This window comes from Brachyhypopomus gauderio, chromosome 12, assembly GCF_052324685.1.
Source record: "Brachyhypopomus gauderio isolate BG-103 chromosome 12, BGAUD_0.2, whole genome shotgun sequence".
NCBI lineage: Eukaryota > Metazoa > Chordata > Actinopteri > Gymnotiformes > Hypopomidae > Brachyhypopomus > Brachyhypopomus gauderio.
The window spans coordinates 11,074,360-11,097,915 of NC_135222.1; the positions used below are offsets into that span (position 1 = coordinate 11,074,360).

Consider the following 23,556-nt stretch of genomic DNA (forward strand, 5'->3'; position numbering starts at 1 on the left):
AACCTCCTATAACTGTCTGATGTATGATTAATAATTCAGCACAATGCAGCATGGATATTCTACATGTGCAGTTTCTTCGAAAGAAATATATATTATGTGTATAGACACGCGCACACACCCACACGCGGGCACACCCACTAGAGAGGGTGAATAAGGTAGAAAAAATGGTCTAAGCTCTGTATATATATTTTTTCTTCATTTATGATTTAGGAAAAACTCCAGGGGAGAGATGGTACTTAAAGTTAATATTACCATGAGAGTAGGAACAAAGGGCTTAGGTGAGCTACAGTGTGTTAACATGGGTGATGGAGGAGCAGGAGCAGTCAGGCAAAAAGACCAAGCAGCTCACTCAGCTCCTAACAGCTCCCAGGTGGACAGGCTCATGTTTTCTAGCCCCAGCAGCCCAGCCAATGTAAAATCTCACCGCATTGTGAACAAACGCTGGAGCCTGATATGTTTGTCCTGTACTGACTTTTGTACTTATTGTGTCTCTTCATAAGGTCCAGGCCCACGTGCCTGGGTGTCCATCCTAACAGCTACAGTGAACTGGACAGTATTGGACACATACCCCTTGGACATTTCTACCCCGGGAACCCAACTTTATACTGCCCTTTTCATAATAATGTATCATTGCAAAATACCTTAAATTAATTTAATTGAATAAAAAATTGTCAAGTACGAAACACTATAGGGTACAGGGTTTTTTTCCTGCTTTTTCCTGGCTAACTAAACCATGGATTTTCTTGGTGCAGTAATTTAATACTGTTATAGCATGTCCACATGGACTGAGCATCTCAGTTCTGTCAAGAAAATGCTTTAAAATTCCAATTTAGTAACACATTTAGTAATTGCAATATAGTAAACACATGTGTTCTCAACAAGCCCAAACCCTCATTCTCTGCTCCATCAGCAGGTCTTCTAATAAACATCTGTGGAGGAGGTCTGCACTATATGAGCCGTCACCTGAGAGCTGTTGAGCCTCTGACTGGCCTTAATGGAAGCTCAGCAAAAATGAGCCATGCGGCACAAAGACCTCTTTCTCTCACTCTCCACACAACTCCAGCCCACCTTCACTTTTCCCACCCCTCCACCTCTGGGTTATTTGGCTGCTCTGCTCTGGAGGTCCCTCACCTCGTGAGTCATGGTGCATTTAAGTTTCGGCAGCCTCAACAGGAAGTCTGCTGCTCACAGAACACTTCACTGTCATCTGCAGGTAACCTATAATAGCAGGTAAAAAAGTCAAAGCAATATGAGAAACGTTCACTTCATTTAACGTGCATCAAACTCAACTTCTATTTCTTTGCCGCTCTATTCTTCCTCTTTTATCACTTCCCCTCCATTTTCCTTCAAAAGAGCAGCAGTAAAAATTGCTTATTTTAGAAGCCTTCATTTAGTTTCCATTTCCAGCTCAAATCTCTTTTACATGCTTGAAGTTCTTGGCAGGGATCTGCTCCTGTGGATGTGGCCAAGATGAATTCACAAGAGAAAAATTAAATATTTAAATATGGTTCTCAGCTCAATGCTATAAAAAGAGGGAAGCTCTGCTTTGATCACAAGCGACTTCACCACAATCTCTGTGGCAGTTTTGGGCATTGCAGTACACACTGCTTTATACACTTAAAAAGTATTACCGTATGACATAGCATAAGACACTAGTCTAGTCTCCAAGAGCTACAATATTTTAAATCAGGTTCAATGTAAATGACCAATCATTCAGTTATTCGCTGCGTTAATTGTAACTGTTTCTTTAAGTGTGAAGAGGTTGTGTCACAGCAGCGCAGGAGGCCAATGATCTCGTTTTTTTTATTATTTCGCTTACAGAAAGATCTTTTTTTGTACATTTTAATGGTGAAGGAAGGTGTAAAAACAAAAACCCTAAGGGAAGTTGTTCACGCTTTGAGATAATTAAAACATACTGCACCCTTGGTATGCGGAGCGAGGTATGTAGAATTACGTGTATCTGTTATATTTGTGTATCTGTATTACTTCCTCAAACAGGTGAAAACTATAGTTATCTTTCTTGTATGTTTTCTTTCTTATAGTTTTCACGGTGCTCGTGAAGAGATGATTTGTACTTGACACATAAATTTAAGCACCTGATTTTGAGACTCTCTGCGTCCTTCTTCAAAGCCAATGGCTGCTGCATTTAGCTTAGAGACTTTTAGCCACTGACCTGCTGCATTATCACTAAAGACACATGATGTTTTTGCAATGTCTTTCTAAAATCTCAAGGTCCCTCAGTTCTGAAGTGTGAACAGATGTAAAGAACTGCATGCGCTGGTTTCTTGCCGTCTTTCGGTCATATTCCTTCAGTGGAGATTGCTTAAGTGTTCAAATAAAATGTGGCATGACCTACTTCTTCCTCTACTTTACAGAGACTTCTAGCACAAAGGGCTAAATGAAAATGATTCACACTACCTGAATTCCTGCTGGCCATAAACAAAAATCCATAGTTAACATCACGTTTGGCTGCTTTCAAGTAATTTCAAAGCTCAAATACTCAAGATTCTGAATACATCAGAATCATTGTGAAACTGCTTATTTCATATATCACCAAGGAAAGCAATTGTAAATCAGCACTGTGCATCTTCACACAGGCAAGCAATTTGACAAGGATACCACATCTCGACTGACATGTTATTCTACCAGTTATTCCATCAATGAAGCCCCATCAGTATTTTTTCACAGTCACTCATGCCCATGGCTCTAACCCCTCTGCGGCATGACCTGGAAAATGTGTCAAAACCTCTAGACTCTTTTGCAGTTTCTTTGTAAACTAAAGTCAAGGTTTCCCAGTTAAAAAATGTCTAGTGAGGAAAAATACGTATACTGTTTCATGGCCCTCTCTCAGTCACTTTACTTCAGTGATGTTGGCTTTTTATATGAATACAGCATGACCTCCTCGTCACCTCTACTTTGTGAAAAGTCCATGCAGGGAAACATAAAACCTGATGCAGGAGAGTTCCATGTGAAAATGCACTCAGAATTGATTGCCTCACACCTTCACTAGTGAAGGAAGGAAAAAAAAATTCCCAGACATTGTAAGTGATGTAATTGATCAGCTAAGACATGTATGGTATCCAGATAGAGCAATCAAGCTCTATCATCATTTGAAGCAATCATTTGGACACCAAACCTGTTTAGTTAGTAATTTTCAGTGAGCTATCTCCTTAAGCCAACCAATAGAAGTAGTGGTGTATCTAAAGAAAATATGGATTATTATAACAAGAGTAAAATTAACATATACATACAGTGGTAATACATGGCAAGCATCTGCTCATGCAATTTCAATAAATTCCAGGTATACAGTCAAATAATAATGGCAGAAATCAAAATTGAATCATAAAACCGCATCACCACAAAAAAGAACCACAAAATAGAGCCTTCAGCAGAAACTACAGGGTTAATTCTGTCTTACTATTATACACATGGCTGTGGAAATTCCCGCTCCACATCTGTATCAAAAAGACAGGCACAGGGAGGAGACTTGCCTCCTCTCTTTGAATTCTGTAATGGGTTCTAAGGTGTATTAAAACAAATAGCAGAACAGATCTTTGTAAATCAAGCATGAACAGTACTGCAGGTAGACTGTTTAGCAGATCTAAGAGCACACAGACAAGCTTATTTAGAGATGGCTTTTTTATTTGGGTAATCCCCCCCAGACAATCCCCCCCCCCCCAACCCCTTATTTATCTTTGTTCCAAGGGTAGGTGGGAGCAGGGAGTGTTTAAGAAGCAGCACTGTTATTTCAGAACACAAGCCTGGTATGTTGGCACCATGTGGCTGGTGAGCTTTGGGGGTGGTTGCGGTAAAGCTGTGAAGGTCAACAAAGGAGAATCAGGTCTAGTTCAGCATTCTGCGTATTTTAGATTCTGACCCTGATAAGAGAGTGAGGGAGAGATAGAGGTCAACAGAACAACATGGTGGGGATTTAGCAAACAGGCTGTGCATTGTTTTCCTTATGATTAGAGATTGCTCTCTCACTAACAGTTCTACCACACACAAATGTTTCATGGGCAGAGTGTGGAAATCCCAGAGTGACTGCCATTTTTCATGTGGCTTCCTGATAAGAGAGTAGTTAACCTTCTGCCAATCCAACAACTGAAACCAAGCCTGTCAAAGTGTTCCATGCTCACTCCTAGAAGTAGTTGCTGGCACATTTATCACATTCTTGGCTTAAGCTACATTTATAAGGTAAATCTCATTACGTTTTTGTGAAGCATGTAACTCTTACATGTTTGGCACCAAGACTTTCTGAAAAGTATTTTGCATTACCATTTGTATTCAAGTTCTGCTGGTTTGAAGAGCTTTGCAGTACATTTTGGCCAAGCTAATTTAAAATGATTAAACTGGGGGACTATTTCAGACTAATAATGAAATTAAATGGAAATGGGACCCTGGTTTTATACGAGTACAGACAGAAGCAGATTGATTTTCTTCTTAGTCTATTTTTAATTTAATTTATGTCAGTGGCTTCCCCCTGTCACATGACTCCAAGAAACCATGAAGGGTACAGACAGCACGTTTCCTCCAAGACACATAACACCAAAGTCCACTAAGTGCTACCTGTGCAGTGGCAGGGACAGTCCATCTCACACAGGTTGCTCTTCGTTCGCAAGCCCAACCCACAGATGTACTCTGTAGTGCCACAGTGAATGACAGAGGCAAGAGTAAAACAATCCCTCCCACCCAGAGAGCAGTGTCAGCTCGCTCCCTTCAGTTCCTGGCCACAGATGGCTGCAGTAGCATAGCTTGAAGCAGCAAGCTCCTGATAATGGGCCGAACACTTTTCTGTATCGCCACTCGGACGCCTGTAAGATGTTCTGAATTTTCTGTAATCAAAACCAGAACCAGTGACTCACACTAATGGCATATGATATCGCAACAAGACAAGTCTAATGACAGTAATAACCTGGTATGTCATTATCTTACTGACACCCAGAGACTTAGCAGATTATAACAGGCAATTATTATTATTATTATTATCTCTAATGCTGTCAACACGGTATTGCTAGGGGAGTAAAAAAAACGTGACATGTCAAATATTTAAATATATGTCATGTAATTATGATCAAACATGTCAGTGTGGGATGATTTTAGCACATAGACGATGACACACCTGCCACAGAATAGCCGCAACTAGAGTGTATTTAGTATGGAATATTTTGTATGGTCATATGCTCTTTATTTTACTATAGCTACTGATCACCTGCTGAACTAGGATTAGTCAAAATACATGCTGGTATGTTCAAGGGCATTTTTAGAAATCTTTATGCAGCGCTGTTTAGTTAGCCCAACTACTACCTTTGTGTGCAGAAATGCTGTTGTGTTGAGGTGAAACCTTGAACAACTCATGAGGGTGAGATCATTCATCTCTGTAAATGCCCACAACCCAGTATGCAGTAAAAGCAGCTCTTCTGCACCTAATGCTGAGCAATAAAAGCTGTTTTGGTGGAAACATCAACGATAAGAGATGCTGACATTATTTCTAAACACCAGTGGTGAAGCTTGATTTAGTCCAGTGAACAGAGAGTGCAAGCTGACCTAGCACTGTAAGAAGATGCAGTAAACAGATGGAGAGCAAAACAAGTGAAAGACAAAATTACTTTCAAAGCAGGAATGCCATAGTTACAGTTAAGCCCTGCAGATTATTTGAGCAGTTACTGCAATTCAGTCCAGAGAGAGAGAGAGAGAGAGCGAGAGCGAGAGCGAGACAGAGAGTTTGAGTTGTAAACCATTCTTGCTTCACAGAGATTTGTGTATTGGGTATTCAGCAATATTACGAGTCAAGATCTTGTGCTTTTGGTTTAATGTTTGTTGGAAAGTCTTGGCCATGTCATATTATACGACCAAAATATCATATTATATCGGCAAAAGTCTTAGTCACACACTTACTATCCGTGAGTAGGGTCTGGTTAGGGTTGTGGTCTTGGCTAATGTTAATAATGTTAATAAGTAGCTAGACATAAGGGTTTCTGATTTCATAAAACTACAGCACCATCTTTTGATATTGCTACTCTTAGTAAGAGTAAAAGACTCTTAAGATAATCTTTTATAATTTTAAGATAAGTTTATGTTTTGTGGTTTCTTTCTACATTTTGTTTTGGCAACAGAACTATTTGCAGACTGTTTTGATGCCTCTTACCTGGGTCTTCATCTCTGACTATGGATCTGTTCTTTGGATGTCACAGGTGACAGAACTCTGACTTTGTTGTAGAGAATAGCTTTTTAATAATTAATGCCCTTACTTTTAGAATCGTGAGACAGATAAAATGCCCCCTTAATGAACAGACCTCACAATATTTGTGTGTATGTGTGTTTTTTGTAGTTGTTGTTTTGTTATTTTGGTGTAGTGGTAGGAGTAGCCATACTAAGTAATGCCAGTTTGTCATGGTTTGTAGGAGAACATCAAATTGCTTGGAACAGAAAAGGCTTTCTGAGTCACACCGTTTGGCACAAAAATGGCAGGAAACATTCCAGAATAATGTTTGATACATGTGCCAGGCAACAGGACCTACACAGTGGCCACCATACAAGGCAAGAGTGTATAATAGAGATAAGCATAATCTGAATGGGGAGTATCCTGAAACATGAAAACAATGCCATCAAATACTTGAACCTTTTGCCATTCAGTGCACTTTGATGCTATCAAAACTAAATATCAAACTACAGAGCATCACTAGTAGCATAGGCCACAGCCAAAGGTCAAGGATAACATGAAAACATGTTAGTAAACTTGTTAGTTGCATGAATGTTGCCATCAATACCTGTTGCCATCAATACCATCAATGTTCATAATGATGCATGTCCTTCCAAAACATGTAGACCCTTTAATATATGACTGGTGCAGGGAATATAAATTTTGTACCTGGACTGCAGACCTGCCCTAATTTTTTAACTCTCTACTTTTGAAGAAGTACTCACTCTAATGTTACGTTTGGCAAGGTCAGATTTCTTATTTCATGTCATGTTAATTGACTCCTTCAATTATTAGTTTCAGATCTAAACTAGGTGATCAATATCAATGAAATATCCAAACCATCCTAGACTGGGGCTGCACTACTCTCCAGACTGAGTTACAAAAACACTTGTTGGAAAAGTGAAGTCCTACCATGGCCGTCTTCACTCTGAGCCCTGAACTGTCCCAATAGAGTCTAGCACAACGACAACATTTATCTTCATTTACATATGCTCATTTCCTCTTGACAGCACTCCCTATCTGCAGACCTCGGCCTCGCAGGAACCGAGCTAATTTGATTCATTACAGTTGTTACACAGCAACAGCCTATTCTCAGTCCTTTAGCCAAGTTTTTATACAACATGCTTTGTGAGAGAGAACGCAAGAGGGAGTGAGAGAGAGAGAAACAGATACACAGTCAGAGAGACAGAGCGAGAGAGACAGAGATAGAGATCAAGAGAAAGACTGAGTCAAGGAGAAGAGGGGAGATCTAAATGCATGGATGAAACAGGTAATTACCTGTATCTCCTTTTTTGCAGCTATACATAATTCCCCTTACTGCATCAGTGCTCTGCAGTGTGAAGACTGAGAGAATTGAAATCCATGACCTTGAAATACCAGAGCCTGATGAGAGGATGAGAGTAGAGAGGTGAAAGAATGGATAGATGTGTCTGTCTTGCTTTAATTAAGATGGCTCTTCACATGACCTTTTCAGAGTACTCAGAGATGTCAAAAGAGCACGGGCAGAGGTGTTCATTGTAAGAGGATTCTCCCCATTGAAGAGGGAATGAAAGCATATCCCAACACAAACGATAGGAAATGCAGCTTAATATTCAACCATTTGCAGGTGAAATGAGGATAAAAAAAGTTCAGGTGAATATTTTGACAATGACACCACTTAACTCATGGCTCGAAGGAAATTTGCTTTAGTTTTTCTAAAGAATTTTCACAGTCCTGTGGTAGTTTGAGTTTGAAGCCAACATCCAAACCTCTACCTTTTGCAATGTAGCATTTTTGCCTCCTGAGCATTACTTTCACCTTATCACAGTCCAGTGTTATAAATGCTATCAGTGTGTGTCTACATGGCTCAGCCTTGTACTTGTTCTGTTGTGGTATGTCCATGTTGCTGCTGTAGGAGTGGCAGGATGTGTTCCTGTGGGGGATGCAGGATCTGGTGTTCCTGCATAAAACCATGGGGGCAACAAATGGTGGTTCCCTTAGCAATAGGATAAAACTGACCATTTGCATTTAGGTTATATCAGTGTGTTTCTGTGGCATATTTAGTCTCATTTTTCAGCATGTTGTGTAGTGGGAAAAGTTATACTATAGGGTAAGAGTTACTCACTGGGAAAGTGTGCAGACTTCACCGCAAATGTGGCAGTCCTGTGTGGAAATGCACTCTTTATGCAAATGTAATGTTGTCTTTACCAGCATCCTGATTCCCATTGGTTAACCTGGTTTTTGTAACCGCTGTCCCTTTGATATACTGGAGGTTTAAAAAGGAGAGGATTGTGAGTGTAGGGTATAAAGAGAGAGGATTGTGAGTATAGGGTATAAAGGGAGAGGATAAAGGGAAACTGACAATGAGTCACAATGTACAGGGGTGCCCCATTTTACCTGCCCAGTTTACCCCTCCTTCACTCACATAATTTGACTCGCAAGGATTACTCACATAATTTAACATCATTATCCGGTGAACCATAATTTTTGGGGAAAAAAAAACAATAAAAACCCCTCAAACCTAAATTCCCCAAGCTCATTTACAGCAGTTGTGATACAAACACGTAATATCTGGTAATCATCTCGCTTGTGCGTAAAACGAAGCGGCTTCCTTCACAGACTCAAATGGTAGCTTCTTAATGACGACGCTCCACCTCCGGTTTTCCTACAACAGTAATCCCATTGAGCATTGGTCCGTCCGCAGATGTTTAAAATACAACTATTATGAGAACAATCAACAGTTGTTAGTTGTTAACTTGAAGTCTTCACACAGATCCGTAACAATCTAAAGGACTCACTTCTCAAATAGCTCAGTGCAGGTTATAGAACACACCTAAACAACTTTATAAAGTTCCTTGCTATAAACATATCATGCTTTGTCAGGTGTTTATCATAAACATGCACAACAGATCTGGTACTAATAATGAGCCTTTATCTGGTACCTTTATCTGGTACTAATTTATCTTTATCTGGTACAAATAATGAGCTCATCTGGCGCTCTCTAGCTATAACCAATGGAGACTATTGTTAACATAATTAACCAGATTTATTCAACGACCAATAAAATATTAAACAATAGAACAGCTAGCCTAAATTGATCTAACACAAGATAATACCCAATGGACACACAAATACCGACTTGTGTAGGTTTCCTCACAGTGCGAGGAAGGAGGAGGAGCCGAGCCAGAGGAAGAAGAGACCCTACACTCACAATCCTCTCCTTTTATACCCTACACTCACGATCCTCTCCCTTTATACACTCCACTCACAATCCTCTCCGTTTATACCCTACACTCACGATCCTCTCCCTTTATACCCTACACTCACGATCCTCTCCTTTTATACACTACACTCACAATACTCTCCCTTTATACCCTACACTCACAATCCTCTCACTTTATACCCTACACTCACGATCCTCTCCCTTTATACACTCCACTCACAATCCTCTCCGTTTATACCCTACACTCACGATCCTCTCCCTTTATAACCTACACTCACGATCCTCTCCTTTTATACACTACACTCACAATACTCTCCCTTTATACCCTACACTCACAATCCTCTCACTTTATACCCTACACTCACGATCCTCTCCCTTTAAAACCCCCAGTATATCAATGGGACAGCAGTTACAAAAACCAGGTTAACCAATGGGATATATGTTGATGACATTGAGACCTCTGGTAATCTGAGATGTTGATGCTGTCATCCAGCCATGTCATGGAATTACTCTAGTTGTGACAATGACTTGGCTGGAAAGCAATGTCTCAGTGAGCCCTCATGAGTGTGGTCCAACTCTGAAACCCTCCCTTTAGTTATGCTGCTATAGATTAGCTTGCCAGAGCGACATGCTTATCACTGGCACGTGAGCTATGTATGTTTAAATCAATGGTTGTTTAAATTGATGTCCACATACTCAACTTGTATTGTATATCTTTTTTGCATGCCTCCAGCTAAGACGATTCAATACAAGCACCTAGGAGATGGTCTGGCTTGCCAGTGGATGTGCCATTGCCGCAAGAGGACATGCTGATGCCAACTCCTACCTGAGGCTCACCATCTGCACTGAAGGGTGAACTACATAGAACTACATAGAACTACATACTTGTCAAACTTGGCTTTGAAATATGAAAATGTAGTTCTATAGAAATACATTTGGACTACAAATACAGACTTCTGCCAGTGGGCCGCCCAATGGAGGATGGGTTCCCTTTTGAGTCTCGGTCCTCCAGAGGTTTCTTCCTAACCACCACCATCATAGGGAGATTTTCCTTGCCACTGTTGTCTCTGGCTTGCTCATTAGGGATCTGGAACCATACAATTGTAAAGCTGCTTTGTGACAACATGTGTGTTTTTTTGTGTTGTAAAAAGCGCTATATAAATAACTTTGCCTTGACTTGATGGTATAGACAAGTGCATAGTACATTTGCATACAGAGTGCATTTCCACACAGGACTGCCACCTTTGGGCTGAAGTCTACAAACTTGCTCAGTGAGTAATGTAACTCTTACCCTGTAGCATAACCTTTCCCAGTTGCAATGCTGCTAAATGAGACTAAACATGCCACAATAACACACTGATATAACCAAAACACAAATGGTCAGTTTTCCCATTGCTATGGGAACTTCTTGAGGTAAACCACCATTTGTTTCTCCCCATGGTTTTATGCCGGAACACCAGATCCTGCATCCCCCACAGGAACACATCCTGACACTGCTACATTCCTAAAACATTTCACATGTACAGATTCATCCCATTATCATTAGTGATCATGCACCGGTGTCATGAGTGATTGAGTGACTGCATTCCCAGTGGTGGAAAATGTTCTGCTCTGAGTGTTGTCCTTTCTCCCCTCCCTACACCTGATTCAGCCCCGCAGGATGCCGAGGCTTCTGGTCAAGAATACATCCTGCACAATTTGCTGCCACTTCTCGCTGCCATGCGACTGGATGTAGAAGATTGTGTCGGTTTCAATCGTAAAGCAACCTTGGGTTCATTGAAAGGTGCTATAAAAATGTCATTAATTCAGGTGGCACTTCAACACATCACTTCTTAATGACCCTGATTTTAACCACTGTATTAGAGAGATGAGTATCCTTCCTAAAAATGCCATTCTCCAGACAGAAAGTTCATCAATAATATTGAGAGGCTGGAAAAGCAGTATTATGAGGAAACATCATATCATTTTCCACACATAAGAAATAGATTCAGCAAAAGAACACATATTAGAACAAATTAAAACTAGAAGACCCACTGGTGAACAATCCCACAGAAGTACAAAATGAGCTAAGAAAGTACAAATCCAGCTGAACAAATCAGCATTATTATCTGAATAACCTCATCAAACAATCCCAGTAAGCAAGGACTGAGCAAGAAATAAATGACAACTTTAGGATTTTCATTGAAATCCTATGTACATCATAACTAGATCCAAAAATTGAAATAATTTTTTAATAATATTAATCTACCTAAGCTAAATATATATTACCAGAAGAACTACACAATGCCCTGGGTCAGATGCCTAATATAGCCCCAGGGCTAGATGGCTTTCCCTCATAATTGTATAAACATTCTTGGACTATACTTGCATGACTCTTCACTAGATTACCAGAAGAAATCAAATAAAATAAGATTGCCTATACATATTAATTCTACTAGCATCCTACCATACTACTACCATTCCTCCATCGCAAACCCAACAATGACTCTACACCTCCATCCAGGTATTAACATTATCAATTAGTAATACAGATACAAAAATCACAAGAGTTAAAAACAGAAACAGTGATATCGTACCAAATGCATTCTGATCAAACAAAGTTAATTAAAATCAGAAACTCATCCACTAGCATGCAGACTCATTAAGTTAATACACTAAACACAGCAACACAAACTACACAGCAGTTGTCACTCTAGATGCAGGAAAGTCTTTTGACAAAGTAAACTGGCATTTTCTATTTACTACATTATGCAACATTATAGCTTTGGAGAATCATTTATAAATTGGATTCATATTTTATACACCTCACCTGCAGATACAGTCAACACTAATGGACTCACTTCACAAAGGCTTACATTACACAGAGGAACTAGACAAGGATGCCCACTCTTCCACCATTAATTTACCATTTTTATTTAGCCACTAGCTGCAGCAATATAACAGAATGTAAATATAAAAGAAATACAAACACCAAATTTAGAGCACAAAATAAGTTTATATGCAGATAACATCCTTCTCTTTTTACAAAATCCATCATCCTCAATATCACAACAATCTATTCAAAACTATTCTAGAACCTCTGATTAGTCAATCTGGTCAAAATCGACAAACTTTCAAATAGTTATGAATACACAAGATACTTATCAAACAGTACCACTAAGTCCCAAGTATATCACATATGTGGGCATCAAAATTTTCCCTCAGCTGTCAGAGCTACCCAAACTCAATTTCAACCTGCTCCTCAAAACAGTAAGTGATAATGTCCAGCGTTGAACACTGCATGAACACTCTCTCATACGTCAAATAGCTACGATAGAAATAACATTGCCAAAAATAAATTATTCTCAATGATTCTTTTACAATCTATAACAGTTTGGTTTAAATCATTAGATTTGACTGTCACAAAGTAATACTGTAAAAAATTAAATACTTTTAATCAAATTAACCACATTGCAAAAGTTACGTTGATCTGAGGTTAGATAGTCCAAATTTCTAAAATTACTCCCTGACTAATCAATTTCAATACATACTAAGATGGATAAAACCCAAATCAGGCAGATAATTCATGGATAGACTCAGAACAAGCATTAGCAAAAACATTAGTCAAAAACTTAAAAACACAATTGTTTTAAAGATCCAGCAATTGCAATTACTCTTGGTGTAAAATGCAAAAAAGCTTGAAAATTTCACTTGATCACAAACTGCTCACTCTTACCAACTAATTACTCCCCCATTTGGAACAACCCTTTCCCATGAATAAAAAACACATTTTCCTTCTGAAAGGCATCACACTATTTTCCATAATTATACAATTATACAATAATACCACAATTTCCACAACAATCTCAGAAATGTGGTATAGGGGGTTAACATTTTTTTTAGAATACCATCAAGTAGAAGATAAATATCAAACTCAACTTTAACATTGCCAACAATACAATGGGAGGAAGACTTATCAAATACTCCTATAACAGATTTCTGTACCCAAATATGAAAAAAAAAACTATTTTCATATGATTACATATGAAAGCATATAACTCATACAATAAAACATTATTCACAGAACACATTATACAAGCCATAAGATGTGTAAAATGGGTTTCACTATTCACTACCATGGATGTGTCTACTAGGGGACACATCAATTCAACTTCTTTATGTAATGAAAATATTATAATACTTTATATAGCACTAATCATTGCCAAGAAAGCCATTCTCATGGACTGGAAAATCTCCTTAGCATTCCACATTGGGAAAAAAATAATGCTAGATTATACAATGCTGCTTGAAAGTTTATGAACTCCTTGAGTAGTTTAGATTTTTCAGTTTTACCATGACTCTCTTATTTTGTCATCACCAGTTATTTATATGGAATATCAGGTTGATGTCCATGTCAGGTTTTTTTTACTTCATTTGAGGGAAATGTCAGCACCATGATACCTGGAGTCAGAGCAGGTGCAAACATAAATGAACCACAGCTGCTCTGGTAAAGACAATTAGGTAAAAGACTCAGGTGAAACACACGTGAGGTAATCAATTAAGCAGGCCAATCAAATGAGACATCCTTGGGAAAAGGTTTGAGCCATACTGATTAAAAAGTAGAGGAAATCACCATGATGCCAAGGCTTAAAGCACACAGATCAACAATGCCATGAGGAAAAAAGACATCCAAGGATATCAGGAAGAAGGTGGTAACAGCCCATCAGTCTAGTAAAAGCTACAAGACCATCTCTGAAAGATTCCAGCTCCATCTATCCACTGTAAGACAAATAATTTACTAATTGAGGGTACTCAGCATCACCGCAGCTCTGTCCAGAAGTGAACGGCTATCAAAAGTTACACCAAGAAGCATCAGAAAAATAAGATGATAATAATTCAGGCCAACCCACACATCACCTCCAGAGAGTTGCAGACCTCTCTGGCGGCATCTGGGATAGGTTCAGGTGAAAAATCAACAGAGATGGCATTCATGGGAAAGTTGCTAGAAGAAAGCCTTTGCTCTCAACAAAGTTACCAATTTAAATCTTGCCAGAGAGCACTTGGATAAACTAGAGGATTTATGGAAGTCCATTCTCTGGTGGACTCCAAATTTGAATTATGTGCTTTTTATGTGCTTTTCTGCCTCCGGACCTGGGGTACTCCATATTATCCAGGAAACCATCAATTCCCAGGTCTGTCAACAAATCCTTGACAAGAATCTCCTGTCATCAGTCAGGGAGTTGTCATAGTCCGGACCTCAATCCCATAGAAGTTATGTGGCTAGATCTGAAGTGGGCAGTACATGCCAGATGTCCCTTCAACCTCTGTCTAAAGGGGGGGTCTTGCAAGGACTGGTGAAAAATCCAAAAAAGCAGATTCAAGCATTTGGTTGATGTAATGGCTGCAAGAGGCGGTGGCAGAAACTACTAACTAAGAGTTCACATGCACTTAGTACTTGTACTTGACAGATTTTAATTTTTTTGATTATTTATAATGTTCCCGTGTCCCCCCAATGGACTGCTCCAGAGGCTGCTTTGTCAGTGCCTAAAGCTTTGTACAGAGGTGGTTTTCATGGACCCCCAGGGTTTCCCACCCATATGGACACCACCAGAACTTGTAGCCCTACGCAGAGTCCAACATTTGCTGCTGTTGATCCCAAGTCCATGTTGTTGTTCCCTGCTCCTATCCCTGGCTATGTGCTTGTCCCTGTGTCTATTACAATTTCAATGCATGTGATTGTTCCTGTGCCTCTTTCGCGGAGTCATTTGTTTTTGTTCCAGTGACTATTTCAGTGCCATGTTCTGTAATTCACCTTGTCCCTGTTCATATTTATGCATACTTATCTTGGTCTTCACCTCATCTTGGATCCCCACGAAAAAACTACACACACAACTGTGACCATCAACAATAAAAATAATCTCTGTCGGTTTTACGTTCTGCTTTAAATGGAAAAAAGCCCCTCCCCTCGCTGTCAAGTGTCCGGTTGGAGGGACCGACGTGGGGTGACGAGGAAACTGCAAAGCCATGGGCGCCATCCCGGCAAAACCAACATCCCCATTTTCCTTTGTACGGATTGTAACCACACGTATCACGTAACACTGGTGTTGTCATGTTCCTTAGTTCTAGTTTGTCGTAGGTTTTTGGATTCCCTTTTTGTGTGTGGCCCTTTTTGTGTGTGGTTTCTGGTTACTAAGTTCTGATTAGTGTATTAGTTTTGTGTTGTGTTATTATGCCTGGCCGTACAGCTTATTGAAGACAATGTGTGCATGCTCATGTGTGTTTGTGTGCTCCAAGGGTTTTGATTTCTTTAAACCAGTAGGGCTCATAGTTGTGCAGGCGCACGCGCACACACACACACACACACACACAGTCAGTGCTACAAAGCATGCCCATAATTATTTTACTTTATAGTAATTAAAAAACAGTTGAATAAGCTATTGTCAGTCATCACATTTGGTGAAAACACACTATGAAAAAGGTGGAATAAGCATAAGAAACAATTACTGCTCAACACTAAGCGAATAAACAGATCATATCTTTCAGACATTGTTACAGGTTTCAAAACCAACAATTTAATGAACTGACAGCTGAGAGTTGTGACCCAGTGATGTGTGACCTCAAGGATAGAAGTGAGGGACCTGCTTCTGCACTGTTACACTGTGACTGAGGACTTTACAGCTTACACCATAGTAATGGCATTACAACTGGCTTTATGAAAACGTGTTCCTGGGGACAAACTGCATTTTTCAAGGCGTGTCCCATTATACCGATGGCAGTGTTATGGGTTCATCTGCTTTACACAAGGACAGTCGAAGCCATCTCTCAAATAGGTGCCGAGGACACACCATGTCATCACATCATGCAACAAAACCAAGGGCACAAGCATCTACACCAAGTTAACCAACAAGGTGAATTGACAAAAGTGATTAAAAAATAAGCAGTTTTAACAACACCGTTTCTCAACACAATTATTATTATTATTTATATTATTACCCATTATGTTGCATACTTTGTTGGTACATGCTTTCTTGCTTTTTCATCTTCGCTTTATCTTGCTTAGACGCCAAACTGAAGCAAAACCAGTGACATACCACCTGAAGTTGTGTTGTTGTGTTAAAAAAAAAGCTGGAGCTATGATTGGAGTTTAGAAAGCAACGTTGAACCACTTACATAACAGATGCCATCACACAGCCTACAGCATCTGCCATGCTAGCAGCTGCACGAGTGGGCGTGTTCTGACCAATCAGAAAGACAGCCATCAGCTGGTCAATAGCTAGTACCTAAATGACTCTACAGTAAGAAAGTTTGTCTCTCTCCATTCAAAGGCAAGGCAACATCATGCAACTTTATCCAAGATCAGAAATCCTATTTGCTTTTTAAAACGTTAATTTTGATCCTTAGCACTGCTCATGCTAAGCTGAGAAGTGAAGGAGCAAGTGAGATCTGAACAACCTTTAACAGACTCCTGCTAGCTACCGAGTGCTGAACACTCAGTCGTCCTGTGGTTTACGATTCAGTAATAAGAGCATGTTTGCACTGTTTGACTGAGACTAAGCATGTTTGCTCCGTTTCCCTGGCTCCTCTGACAAGCTTCTGCAGCTCTCGTGATGTGCCAAACCAAATTGGACTTAATAGCTCTGTCTCGCTCTGAGAACATGGAACGCAATCTGTCTCAAAATAACAGGAAAGACGCCCAGGCTCTTGCGTCCTATCCGTGCATACTGTAATTCAGAGGGAAATGAATGTTCTCTCCGTGTTGATACACCTGCTCCGTGTGTCTGTCAGCCAGAGCAGGCATGATGGCATGCATGCTGAGTCTTATTGGGGACACTTTGAAATCTTAAGTGTTGCCATGACCAATTAGTGGTGCGGGGAGCTGCCCGGGCTCCTGCGCAGGATTAGCACCTCTGCGGCCGAGGCGCTCAGCTTTCCATTTGTCGCTTCACTCTTTTCCCATTCAACAAAATGACACATAATATTGTCTGGTGGCTATAGCCAATCACCAGTGAAGCAGTTGACAGGCACGGGGAACGTTAATTTTGCCAGAAGATTGCCTTGTGACAGAGAGGATGAAACAAAATTCACAGTGCTGGCAATTTTTGAAGGAAAGATATTTTGAAAGGTGCTATGTTTTACCAAATGGGTAATACCACAGTAGCTGGAATTCTGTCAGACTGTCAGAGGATCAGTTGATGCTTTTCCCATAACTAGTATTAAAATTAGTATTAGAAAGAATGATTACAAAATACAGAAAGAGAGAAGCAATGGCTCTGTGTATTCATGCATGTTACCAAAAGAGAAATGATTCATTCAACTCAATTCAACTCAATCATTACAGTGACAGTTTTTAATAAAGTCATAGCTTTTGATTGATGTCAAAACTTCATTCTATGACTACTGCCTCTGCAAGAACGTCAAACAACCTCCAATAACCAGCAAGAAGCTCTATTCACATTCACCTATTATACTCCTACTCCTGCTTAGGCGATTACAGAAGAGCACATAAAATAGAGCGTAATCTTAGCAGAGCAAAATGTGCAATTCTCTGAATTAATGTATTAAAATCATATAAAAATGAAAAAATAAATAAATAAAAAAGCCTGAAGGCAACATTCATTTCCATAAGAAACGACCTCAATGCATTAGCAGAGCCCAGAAGGCTTAAAACATGGCAAATAGAGCTTTATAACCCCTGTACTGAAGACCTTGCAAGAAACCGGAGACCAAATAGAGAATGATGGGTGGGGGATCCAGGCACACAGCTGTGAATTATAGCACACACAGCATGCTTGGTCCAACATGCACTAAAGCCCTATGCAGTTTTCACACAGAGCCCAGAGGAACAGGCTTTCACCTTCACTGGGTTATAATATCAGGAATATTCTTTTTTCTAACAATACTGCTTTTTACATGTTTCAAAGTCTAATCAAAGATTCTAGCTGTTTGCATGGCCAAGGCACAATATGAAAAAACCTAGCATCACATCTGAGTTGGCATCCAGTCTGTCACAGGACAGAAACCACACAAGCAGGAGCTCCAATCACAGATCCCAATAGCTCTACACCTTCCAGTCCATCCAATCAAATCCTCACTCACCTTCACCTGCATTCTTATTGTTCATTACACACACCTGTTCCGTTTTGCCTCTTCTTATTCAAATCCTACTCTTCCTTCACTATATACTTTCCATGAACATTCACTGCTGCCTACAAAACGTTGATATGAGCTTCAGCAGATGTTTAGTCCATTTCTGCTGCATGACACAGCCTCATGATTTGTTTTACTCTTAGTGAAGCAACTATTTCAAAATGAATCATAAAAATGTTTCAAGCAGAAAGACAAGATGCTTCTTATGAGGTTAGGATAAATTGAATGATTCTGATTCTCTTAAATGTCAGTTCATATGAAGCATAACCGCACTAAAACAACAACACTTTTTAATCCCATACTATACAACACGCCAATGGAAACAAGGATCTATGGTATATGACCACACCCACAATTGTAATCCTATAAATATTACAAAGGTTTTGCAGCATATCTCCATGTTGTATGGGTCTGTGTAATTAGAGCTGGGTATGCACAGATCTTTGCACTGGAGCCAAGCTGAGTGCAAATGAGCATATAAAGCAAACAATAGCCAAGGGAGAGAGAGACGTTCACCAAGTGGAGTCTCTACAGACCAGACGCAGCCGAGCTGAACCCCTAGGACACCATCACATAGAACAGGCAATTCAAGAGGCCAATGAAGCGGGCCTTCTTAAGCTACTTGATCAAATAACTCCATTATTGCTGCCAGTCATGTGACTGCCACACATGCACGCTCACACACTCCCTGGCGTGCTCTCTCTCTCTCTCTCTCTCTCTCTCTCTCTCTCTCTCTCTCTCTCTCTCTCTCTCTCTCTCTCTCTCTCTCTCTCTCTCTCTCTCTCTCTCTCTCTCTCTCTCTCTCTCTCTCTCTCTCTCTCTCTCTCTCTCTCTCTCTCTCTCTCACCTAAACTAGAGGGAAATGAAGATGTCCCAGCCTGCCCTACCTTCACAGTATGTGGAATCTCCATGGATGGAAGCATAGCCACTCTTGCATTCGCACTCCGCTTTGCTGTTCCGGTTTTGGCAAACAGAGTTTTCCCCACAGAGCACTCCCTCTGCACAGAAATCATAGCCTAGAAGAGAAAGAGATGGAACAGGAAACATCATTTCATGGCCCTCAACATGGAACTTCTAGTGTAGAAAGTTCCATGTTGGAACTCTACCCTTGTAGGTCTGCCCACTGCTTGAATGAAGCCGAAACATTTATTGCTCTCTAAATCAGGAAAACAGCTGGCAACTTTCCAGCCACGTCAATCATCAGCCCTTCATCAAGAATGTATAAATATCTAATGTTGATGGTAAACAGGTTAACTGTATGGCCTCTGACAGCAACTTGTCATATTTTGAGAAGTTTATAGGTCGTGTATGATCGGAATTAAAACCATGACAGCCCAGGTAAGCATCATCCATCTTGCTAAAAGCATCACTCCCTTTCTTTCCCCTGTGTGACAGTTTGTATACACTGGTGCCACCCTCTCCTGAAGAGAGACAGAGGTGGTGAATTACTCCAGTAGGTATGCCTGGGTCCATACTCCTGGGTCCATATGAAATCACAGAGGAGATACATTCACAACACAATCTATAATTACATGCATCAATTTATTTAATACAATAATTACTTACTTAATTACTTACTTAAAAACATTCATTCATTTAGTAAAAACATTCTTTAAATTGTTTCACTACTGTATTACACTGTTGTTATGCATAGGAAATGCTTTGTATTCTGTCCAATGCTCAAAAATGCTTTGTATAAGCTTCATGAAAGGCATATGAATAAACATCTCATTTTGAAGGTTCTAGTTGTACTAAAATGAATAATAAATTAATACTTGACTACTTTTATATACATTCAATATGACTTCACATTAGCTACATTAAATCAGCAAAGCTGATGTACTCAACATTTAAATAAGTCCTGTAACAAATGTCAGTTAAATAATGTTTTTCAGTGTGTGCACACCATTGCCTTTCACTGACACAAACCTCATTATTTGGTATTTGATGAGAGCTATGGCATTATGGTGCAAGCTGGATAAGCTATAAATAGGGTTGCAACGGTATGAGATTTTCACGGTATGATAACCGTCTCAGAAAATACCGCGGTATCACGGTTATCACGGTATCACAGTTAGTTTGTATATTATTAAAAGATACACTGACCCTTAAAGAAATTACAACAAGTTTTTTTTGTTCAATTAACTATTTATTGTAGAAACCTGCAACTATTGTATACAAAATGTCTCCTTTAAAAAAATAAGCTGTAAACATGTTTATATAAATACTGCAAAATTAGAGAAACCTAAATCATGGATTTCATTACAATTATTTAAGTTTAAATTATTTAATATCTGACAAACTCAGCCTGGGTCAGTGTCTGATCAACAACTGTTGTAAACGTCCGTTTTACTGCCAAGTTGGAATATAACCAGATACTGCAGAAAGAGAGGATTTATTTCTGACATCATCACAATAGAGATTTCTATTTTAAGGCTTTCACACCGAGTCTGGTTTTAACATATGAAAAACAGGCACGTTAGAATTTGAAAATGAACGCATGTCAATTAATGGCGTCTTTCACATCCAATGAAAGCAAGGACCTTAAAAAGCTAGAATTATACTTTCACTAGTGACCGTAGCGCGCGACTCCGCACAGTTCTTTTGTATTACGTTAACAAATACGAGCCTCTTGTAATTCCAGGACTAAACGTGAAGAGAAACGTGGAGAGAACGTGAAGACGTTAAGATTGGGCGTTTTGAAAATAAACAACCATTAAATAATGTGATGAAAAAGCGAATTATTTCGAGTATATGTATAAATATGTAACTTTATTAAGTTTAAGGTGCTGGGAAATATTGAAACGGACCTTTAAAATGACGTACAGGTGCTTTAATTCCACCTTATAAAGGTGTATGAACCCTGCAAATATGACTTTGTTCATTGCGCTGAGGCGCGGCGCACGCAAAGTTACAAAACTCGAGAGGTGCACGACCTCGCTAATCGACAGCGCGTGAGACCCTCGCGCACGGGCGGAGCCACCGCGATTACGTTATTTTTGCCGCTGACATTAGTTTAGCTTTTTTTTTTGTTAAAAAATTTGTTAAGTCTGATACACGTTCTGCCATTCTCACCGCTGTGCTGAGTAGCTGAACCGGAGCGGAGTTGCGCATGCGCGGGTCAGTTTCTCCGCTGGCTTGCTTTTTACCGGTAATAAGCAAACGCACACGGTATGATAACCGTGCATTTTAATACCGTGGTATACCGTGAAACCGGTTACCGCTGCAACCCTAGCTATAAATGATCTAGTCAAAAAAAAAAGAGATTCAGTTTGAATAGTAGTGCTTATATGGTAAATATCTATACCAAAATTAATTCATCTGACCAAGTTGTAACTAGGATTGATGGGAGAGTTTGAGCATTGTAGAAATAACTGAATATGTGCAACTATATATTTCACAATAGTAATTTACACATATTCAGTTCAGGCCTTTAAAAAGAAGCCTATGTGCTCCAAGGGAAAAAAAAACAAATCTCACTCTAGAAAATTCTCAACAGCATAACCACATTTTGTACCATCACCTCAATGGAAAAAGATGGCTTCATGGACATGCCTTTGAGTTATCATTAATGTTCCACAATAGTAAAAAACAAAAACATATAGTTTCTCTCACCTGCTAAGCCATGAGGAGAAGAAAACAATGTGGTGAAAAAAAAATTCCACTCATTAAACAGCGGGAGGTGCTACCTAGAGGTGTATTCAACTAAGGATTTTCATAGTCGGAATCCGATTAGTCAGATTTTCCCTTTAGTCGAATCGGGTTTTTTTAATATTTTTTTTTTATCTAGAGCACCTTAAACTGGATCGCGTTCTCATTCAGGACTTTTTTCCACTTTAAAATAAAAACCTAAAACACTCAGATAAATTAATAAACATGGTAGGTTGGTTTTATTCAGCTTTTATTTATTTACTTATTTAAAGGTTCAAGTAACGGGGTTTAAAAAGCAAACAACAACAAAAAATGTTTATAGGCCTACTTGCCGAGACGCACCGCAACGAGACGACACGACACGACCGAAACGACAAACGGCTGAACTGTTTTTTTTTTTCCGCCTTATGCATTGTAAATGGTATGCCATGTTGGTTGTTGTCGTGCGAAATGAAAGATGTTGATGACATAACTTGCACTTTACTTTGTTTGATTCATCTTTATCTTTTTCAAAATACTTTTGAAGTTTTTTAGTAGCCATTATAATCTCTGCAGATGCTAACTATCCTGTACCGTGTTCAGCTCCGCTCATTTGGATTGTGCAACGGCAGGGTGTGATTTATTAATGTGTAGTAAGGAAGATGCCCATTGTTAATGCGCACACATCATTTAAAAATATTTATTAACAGAAATTAAGATGATTTGATTTGACAAAAGGCTATATATAATGAAAACAAAGACATTTCATGTAACAACTAATGCTTAGCAGCATCCTTGGGCACCCCCAAGCAGTTAGAATGGTACATTCCACTATGACGTTCATAGTCGACTAGGGGGTACAGTCAACTATAGTTGAATCAGCGACTATTGCAGGTCACCCCTAGTGCTACCTATTACTAAGTTTAACCCATTTTCATGCATGCGAATTTTAGGTTGGTTACATTCTCCTACCCTAAATCTGCATGCATCCCTGCGAGTAGGTAACTCAAATTATTTCAGAGGGCACTGCAAACTAATGTTTTCCCCCAGATCATGGTGAAGAGGTTGGAGAAATGACTTCAAGTCTGACGATTACAGACTGACTAAAAGGGATCAAAGGGTTTCTTAAGAATTGGTAAGTCTATCTGGTCATATTCTTAATCCTGTGGACCTCCTAGGTTCCAAGTCTCCTTCTGATAACTTGATAGTTTAGCTTGAGGTTAATTTACCGTTTCTTGGATCTCACCCATTTGGATATGCTTACCAATATATTTAGATTTTGCCTTGCTCTCTGTCCTACGGAGCCCGGGAGGGGACATGGAAAAAAAAAAATTAAACGAGGGAACGTTTTACCATTCGAGCGCACGTTTTCTGTAATTCATGCTCACAATTTATTCAT

At 39.5% G+C, this 23,556-nt stretch overlaps 1 protein-coding gene across 1 annotated transcript in view; it reads right to left on the reverse strand.

Moving 5' to 3' along the window:
- LOC143527817 (protein kinase C-binding protein NELL1-like) overlaps positions 1 to 23,556 on the reverse strand; it is a 216,908-nt gene that overhangs the window by 90,374 nt on the left and 102,978 nt on the right. The window contains exon 12 of the mRNA XM_077023124.1: positions 19,415 to 19,543. Coding sequence (XP_076879239.1) covers positions 19,415 to 19,543 — 129 coding nt within the window. The remainder of the gene's footprint in view (positions 1 to 19,414; positions 19,544 to 23,556) is intronic.